The following is a 7,995-nucleotide window of genomic DNA, read 5'->3' on the forward strand; positions in this document are numbered from 1 at the left end:
TATGTAATATATCATGGACCCTAAAATTGCCGATTAAATTATAGAAATGGTAAATATTTTTAATATACATTCATACGCGCGGATTGCTTTGCTTTTTTTGTCATGTCCGTTCGTCCGTGTTTTAAAGTTTTCACCCGCAGATATCTATTTTCTTGTTTTAAAAGCTGACAGTTGTGTTGTCAAATGTCATGTCATTCTGAATTGACTTTGGAAGACATTTGAAAATATTCAGTGTTTCTCAGTGTGTACGTGGAATTGTGGCATTTGTTTTCGAGTGAATTTTAAGTAAAATTGCCAGAATATCATACATATTCTGCTAATTTGCATGGAAGGTTGACGTTACACCATGTTTTAGTAGCAGCAATACCTTCCCGGTGCTGAATTGCGCAGAGCAAAGTGCCGTAACTTTTCGGGCGTATCGCACATATGTAAAAGGTCACTCTCGTCACACGGCGGAAGGAAAAAAAGAAAAAGTTTCGCCCAGATAATTCAACAAGATTAACATTTTCTTCGAAAGTATCAGCCAGCTGGCTGAGAATTTACTAGAGATGCGTGCCCTCGGGATATCGGTGATAAGTTTGACGCTGACCGGAATGGTGATCGGAAATGCGTACTACCAGAAGAAGCAGTTTTATCCATCCGTCGTCTACATCACAAAGTCCAACCCAAGTATGGCGGTGAGTAAACATAATTTATTGAGCCGTGGCCCCGCAAGTGGTTTGTAGTTTTCTGGTTTAACATATTACCATTGCTTTGCAAAACATTTTGGCTACGTAGGACATTGTATCTCCGATACCTTTACTAGACAGCTATCGGTAATGAATAACTTTTGGGTTTGCCTGCCTCAGTGAGGAAAAGAAATGAAATCTTTCAAAAATATTGCTTTTTTGCCCTTAAAACATCCATATCCAGTCCGTAATACTTCCGGATCAACACTTCGTGACCCTTTCAACCGTGATCGTGCTAATCCCCATGTCAGAGACGGCTCTTACTGCCGTCTGTATTTCAAGCTAATAGTAGCTGAAATGAAACTCCTCGCGTTGACGTGGGCTTTAAGCAGTATCAGTAGAAAACAATGGGTTTGGTGCAGGTTACACATATCCGCACACCATTGGGATCACGTTTTAATAGATAGAAGGACCTTCTCGGACAACTTCTACTTTAGAGCCTATTCCGTAGCAATCATCGACTCGGAATACTGATCGATGATCGGTGATGTTGAATAGGTTTATTCTAGTGAATTGCGTTCGGTTACGCTGTCCTCCGCGGTTGAATCTGCTGGAGTAATGTCAACGCAGTCATTTTCGAAGAGTTTTAGACGGAACAAGGAATGCCGAATGATTTTGGAGAAAGTAACGCATTTCAGGTGGCTTCCTGTCTACACAGTCAGTCAGGATCTAAAAGTTAAAACTGCTAGTGGAGGAGAGGAAGCAGGGTTCTGGTTTCACCTCATAAGCGCAAAAACGAACCCAAATTGCTTGGCACATTCTTTACCAAGACCCAGTATTCTTCGGAGACGCATCATCGCTGAAAGTCGTGCCTACTTCGGCCTCCAAAAGAGCCTAATTTTTGGCGGCAAGCCAAGCATCCGTAAGATCGTGAAGTTGGGGTTTGTGTTAGAACCGGTATAAACAAGATCTGATCCCTCCCTTTATGAAACCTGCGACAACTGTAGAGAAGATTCGGTTCGCATATTAAACCGTATTTTTGCACCTCTTCCAGGTTATCTACATCCAGTCGCTGGTCCTAGTGCTGATGCTGGGCAAACTGATGAAGAAGATCTTCCTGGGCACGCTGCGGGCGGCCGAATTCGAGCACCTGATGGAGCGGTTCTGGTACGCGCTAACCGAGACGTGTCTCGCCTTCACCGTGTTTCGGGACGACTTTAATCCCAAGTTTGTGGCCCTGTTTACGGTGCTCCTATTTCTCAAGTCGTTCCACTGGCTGGCGGAGGATCGCGTCGACTATGTAAGCGTCGTTTGAGTTTGGGTTTTTTTGGCGTTTGAATTAATCATCGACTTTTTCTTTCCAGATGGAACGAAGTCCAGTAATTGGCTGGATATTCCACCTCAGAGTGGCCGGATTGTTGGCTTGCCTGGCCGTTTTGGACTATCAGCTGATTGCCTACGCGTACCAGTCAACGATCGCCAAGGGTGCCACCGTGCAGTTGGTGTTTGGATTCGAGTACGCGATCCTGATGACAATGGTCCTGAACACGGCCATCAAATACATGTTCCACGCAGCGGAGTTGCGATCCGATACGCCCTGGGAGAACAAGGCCGTCTTTCTACTGTACACGGAATTGATCATTGGACTGATTCGAGTGATCCTGTACGTGATTTTCGTGATTCTCATGGTGAAAATCTACACGTTGCCACTGTTTGCTTTCCGGCCCATGTACTACACGATGAGGTAAGTTACTGTTTGATTTTGCTGAACCGGAAAGTATTCACATTTGCTTTCAATTCTAGAAATTTCAAAAAAGCACTCAACGACGTGATTCTATCGCGCCGTGCCATCCGAAACATGAACACCCTGTATCCGGACGCCACGCCGGAAGAGCTGCAACTGTCAGACAACATTTGCATCATCTGCCGGGAGGACATGGTCAGCAGCTCGAAGAAGCTGCCGTGTGGGCACATTTTCCATACCGCCTGTCTGCGGTCGTGGTTCCAACGGCAGCAGACGTGCCCGACCTGTCGGTTGAACATTCTGCGCACTCCCATCACGACAACCGCGCCGAATCCCATCCAACCGGCTGCCGGCAACGACGCGAACAATCAAAACGACGCAAATCGATCTACTTCGACGATGGGAGCGGCAGGTGCGGCCGTGCCCGGAGCTGCCGCAGCACAGGCTAATTGTAAGCATTTTGAATATTTAACACGATTTCACTTTATTGTAACATTCCTACTTTCAGTGCCAAATATCAATCTACCAAACTCTGCGGCCCTCCCAATGATTCCTGGAGCCCCCGGATTTGTGCTCCCACAGATGCCGTTCATTGGCCTTCCACCTTCCACCTTGCTTATGCCTCTGCCCCCGGTTCCGCCAGCTCTGGACACCTTAACCGACGAAGAGCTGCGCGCAATGGAAGGTAACGAGCGCCACCACGTCGAAGAACGAATTAAGGTGAGTCAGCTGTGGTATGAACCCAAAACTGAAATTATACAACTCCTCCCCCCCTCTCAGCATCTCCAAAACATTCGCACCCTGCTGGACGCTTCGGTTGCCCTGATGAACCAATATTCGACGATCGTCGCCCGGTTGCCCCCGGTGGAGATCGTTCCAGCCGCAGCAACTTTGACAACCGCCGTCGTACCGCCACCACCATCACCAGTTGCATCGCCATCCACCGAGGTAGCCGCCAGCAGCAGTGCATCCACCGTACTCACGACCGTCAAGCAACCGGCCGAAGTTCAAATCGAAGACCTCGGCAGCGATGACGATTCGGTGACAAAGCTGAAGAAAGAACCGCTCCCGAGCACCAGCAAAGCGTTCCTTATAACTCCCGACCAGCAGCAGCAGCAGCAGCAATCGCCGTCCACCAGCAGTAGCAGCGTGCGACATTCAGAGGATTCCGAAATGAGCGAACTAAGGCGCAGAAGGTTGGAAAAGTTTGGCGCCGCCTCGTCTGGAGCCAACTAGAGCGACCCTGCGATAAAACAAGACTGGCGAAGGCTTCAATTTCCGGAAAGATCCGGCAAAAATAGAGAAAAAAGAAAAACATCCAATTGATGCCGCTGGGAGCTGCGGAGTGATACATGAATTATTATTTTGATTAGTTTTTCTCCGATTTTCTATTTGTTATATAATTATTGCTTTTATCCTTCGCTATAAGGGGCTTTTTTAATTCGTCGAAAATTGCATTTTTATTTTCACATATACCATTGATAGCTGAGGATAGATTTGATAGCATCACCGTGCATGAACCTGTTTTGGCTGGACAAAAAGGCTTCAAAGAAATACAAATTGACGTGAACGCTGTCGTTACTTTATCGGAAACTGTCACTCCCCAGATGATCAACTCCAACCCAATTTTCGATACAGTTACGGCAATCTAAAAAGGTAAAACTATTTGTTGCAGTTTGATTCATGCTGATTCGTATCGATTAAATAGCATTTTGGAGTAAATGACCCTACGTTGGGTTTGAAAGCCATCTCATCTTGCGAGGGCATTTGCTCCGAAAATAACACAAAATAGAGAAATACGGACGAAAACATCAAATAACAAAATTTTAGTGATGTGGTTTGATGGTGTAATCTAGCGATGGATATCGTTTAATATTTGTATCTGTAAATATTCGTGCATCTCAATGAAGAATAAATATTAAATAACCTGATAAATTTTGTGTTTTCATTTTGTCTATTTCAAAAGTAATTATTTTTGAAAGGTGAAAATTTGAGCTTTTTTGGACATGGTTTGTATGGTTGTTTTGCATGCCAAACCTAATTGAAACACGCTTTTTTAATTTAACCATACAGACCTATTTTTTGACAATGCAATACAGTACAGATTCGATTATCCGAAGGTTTGTATGGGAATTTGGATGATCGAATCACGATAAAAAAACACCTATTTTTAAATATTCTTGTTTCATCACAATCAAGTTATGGGGTCGCAGTCAAATTTGAATAGTGTATTGCCTATTACATAAAAAATGCAAAATTATGCAGTTTGGTTCAAAATCATGTGAACCATCAGAAAAACCAAACAAAATTTAGAACGTTGTTTCAGAAAACCGTGGAAAATCCACTTTTTCGAAAAGTCCTTATGGGCAGGACATATTTGACTTGCGTTTTTCACGGCTTGCTGTTATTTTTATGGGACGGACTCGATTAGAGCGGCAGAATGAGACAACACATTTTTTTTGGGATTCGATTATCCGAAGATTCGATTAGATCGGCCCTAGGATCGGCCAATGCAATGCACATTGCAACGTTTAAAAAAACATAGAAAACCGACAATTAAACATAAGTTGAAAGCTTCACTTGTGATCTTTCGATTGATGTATGTAAATTTTTACGTTTCATATTAAGTTTTTAAAGAAATGCATATTAAGTTATTAAAGAAATTTTGAGACGAGATTTGTCTGATCACGCCTTCCGTCGGACAGGGAAGTAACTGTTGGCCCCGGTCTAACCTAGAGGTTAGGTCGATAGCTCAGTCCAGGTGTAGGAGTAGTCTCCCTGGGTCCTGTCTCGGTGGAGTCGCTGGTAGGCAGTTGGACACACAATCCAAAGGTCGTCAGTTCGAATCCCGGGGTGGATGGAAGCTAAGGTGAAAGAAGAGGTTTGCAATTGCCTCAACAATCAAGCCTTCGAACACCTAGTTTCGAGTACACACAAAGAAAAAATACTCTAAATTTAAAAAGATCGTTCGTTGGATTAAAAGTTCGCGTTGGTGAATACACTAAAACCCCGGTTTACGCTCAGGCGTTACGCGTTGTATTTCGTTGATTTCTCTGGAACGACGCAATATTTTTGCAATCTTTTTAAAGCGATTTATAGGTCTTGTGCACTGCCGTTCTACGCATAATTGTCCCATGTCAGTTTTTGACGATTTTGACTTTATGCCATTTTTAAGTTTAGTCTGATGTGCACTTTAAGAAAAACACATAAAATCTGATGCTTTGTTCGGAAACTCATTAAAAACAACATCAAGTCTGTTTGTCCCATCGTTAAACTTCTACGCATAATTGTCCCACCAAGTATTTTTTGACACGGAATCATTAGTTTTACTAAGCATTATGCCTTGTTTACCTGTTGTATAGCAAGAGGATCACAAATAAGGGTGATCAACTGCTAACCGGGGCGATTAGGGACACGTAGGGCGAATAGGAACCCACGGGACAATTATGCGTAGAAACACAGAAATCGATCGAAAAATTTCAATCGCGTTTTTCTCAGTTGCACTTTTTTGAACATGGGACAATTATGCGTAGAACGGCAGTGCAGATCTACAAATTTTTTTCAAAAGAATGTAAAAACATTACACTGTTTTCGAGAAATCAACCAAACAAAAAGCGTAACACCTGCGCGTAAACGGGGGTTTTAGTGTATTCGTAGAAAGTTCAAATTTTTCAATTTAAAAGTTGGAAAGTTTTTGATACTACTATGCATTTATGGAACAAAATCGTTAAAGTATTTTACTTTTAATTGGAAAAGAAACCTTTTATGGCAAGAATACACAACATTTAGCACTACAGGGATAATTTCAGAAAAATGTGCTTGGTTTTTTTTACATTTATTTAAAAAATTAAACTGTGTGTTAAAAAAAAACATTTTTTTTTATTGTATTTAACGCTTCTCCACTAGCTTCGGCTCAAGGTAGGCCAATATTCGAGTCCAAGCTGTACCGATTCATACGGTACGCCACCGGTCACTTCCGAATACCCCAGGACGGTTCCGGATGGAGGTTTCGACGCGCGACAGCAGTGTAACACGATGGTCACGTTTCCGGCCTCAATCAGGATAGTCTTGGAGGAGTTGGCCGTTGATTCGGGAAGGGTGGTCGACGTTTTCCGGCTGGAAAGTAAAAAGCCTGAACGGGGAGTTCCCGATCCTGGAACCTCGAAACGGAATTCGATTTTGAGCACGTAATCCTATTTCGGGAATGACACAGATTTTTTTTTGGCTCAATGTCCAGGTTCATTCGGCTGAAGCTGCGCCGTCGCGAGGTGAGTGTTTGTGGGCGGGAAGTTGCTAAAAGAGATGGAAAGTAAGTGAAGTTGGCTAGCCACTGCACACATTCTCCACTTGTCCAAAAACCGGAAGTTTATCTTCTTCAACGCAATCTCGTTGTTCACGCAACGCTTCGGCAGTGCTATCTCCTCGATGATCTCGCCCCAGTCCTCGCGGGAATTGACCTTCAATCACCAATCCCGGGCCACCACCACCGAATACAACCGGTGCGAATCCACATTCCTACCTCTCATCCTACAAAAACAAACAAAATCAATCACAAACCCCCCAAAACACCCAAGCTTCCTTCTTACGCATTCCGGCCGTGGAACAGCTGTAGTTCCTGCAGGAAGCTGGCTTTGTCCTTTTCGAGCACTCAACATCGTCCCGCTTCTGCACCACCCTCCTTCGAAGGCGTTCCGCTGCTGCTGTTTGGCTCCCGAAGGTTTCCGCGTCCGAGCCCTGGCTGCTGCCGCGGTCGGCTTGCTTTGCGTCCTAGACTCACCAGCACCACCGGACCCACCAAAGTGTTTGTTTACATTTGCGACTTAGGCGTACACGGTTACACGAGAACGTCAAAATGAAAGAAATTTTACAGTCGAATTAAAAGGAAAAACTTTTAAATCAGTGAGCAATGAGATTTTCAAAAACTGTAGCAGTAAAAGTTTTCATTTTCAAAACAAAAAAAAACTTTAATGTAGCAAATTTTAACAACTTTTTAATTCGAAAGTAAGTTACTTTTGTCGCTTTTGTCATTACCGTAATATTTTTTTGTGTGTAGGAATCTCGTAATCGAGAACGTCAATGCTGTAGAGCGAATAATTTGATTTTTGAAAGAAATGCAAACTCAGGTGTTCCACAATTGTGGGAGGCACAATACAAAAATACAAATAGAAGGGTCGTTTCTTTTTATTCGCAGTTATTCATTCTGCTAGAAGTTAACCCATTAAGGGTGCACAGCATCCAAGGAAGTTGTTGTCTTCTTATTCCAAAATTGACAAACTTACGGACCCAATCCTGCAACAATCTGATTGTAAAAATAGGTAAATTCTGTTGTAAATCGCTTAGTAATAAGTAATAAAATCAACAACAACAATTATGCTACCAAACCAAATAACAACCTCTCAAAAGTTTCGCAATTTATGTACACGAAAATTGTGAAAAACTTCCATTATCAAACTGCAATCTCTATGCAACTACAATTTGTTGATACTTGTTCGAACACTCAGTTTGACTCGCAGTTTGAGCTCATAATAAATATGTGTGTGTGTGTGTGTGTGCAACCAACCAAACGGAGCCACGCGGCCGCTT

The 7,995-nt window shown here is 43.2% G+C and overlaps 1 protein-coding gene and 1 long non-coding RNA gene across 3 annotated transcripts; one reads left to right on the forward strand and one right to left on the reverse strand.

Moving 5' to 3' along the window:
* The first annotated feature begins 208 nt into the window (after positions 1-208).
* Positions 209-4,347, forward strand: LOC120430803 (E3 ubiquitin-protein ligase HRD1). Its single transcript, XM_039595923.2, has 6 exons — positions 209-677; positions 1,723-1,968; positions 2,033-2,412; positions 2,472-2,863; positions 2,921-3,132; positions 3,193-4,347. The coding sequence occupies exons 1-6, from the start codon at positions 549-551 to the stop codon at positions 3,646-3,648; spliced, it is 1,815 nt and encodes a 604-aa protein (XP_039451857.1). The 5' UTR covers positions 209-548; the 3' UTR covers positions 3,649-4,347.
* A 1,924-nt stretch (positions 4,348-6,271) lies between these two features.
* On the reverse strand, positions 6,272-7,847 carry LOC120430804 (uncharacterized). Of its 2 annotated transcripts, XR_005607735.2 has the most exons (3): positions 6,999-7,375; positions 6,760-6,939; positions 6,272-6,705 (listed from the first exon to the last, which is right to left on the reverse strand). It is a non-coding gene; the product is annotated as an uncharacterized LOC120430804 (long non-coding RNA). The 2 variants fall into 2 exon arrangements; XR_005607734.2 differs by having other exon boundaries at positions 6,272-6,939; positions 6,999-7,847.
* Positions 7,848-7,995: the final 148 nt, after the last annotated feature.

This window comes from Culex pipiens, chromosome 1 (genome assembly GCF_016801865.2).
Source record: "Culex pipiens pallens isolate TS chromosome 1, TS_CPP_V2, whole genome shotgun sequence".
Classification (NCBI taxonomy): domain Eukaryota; kingdom Metazoa; phylum Arthropoda; class Insecta; order Diptera; family Culicidae; genus Culex; species Culex pipiens.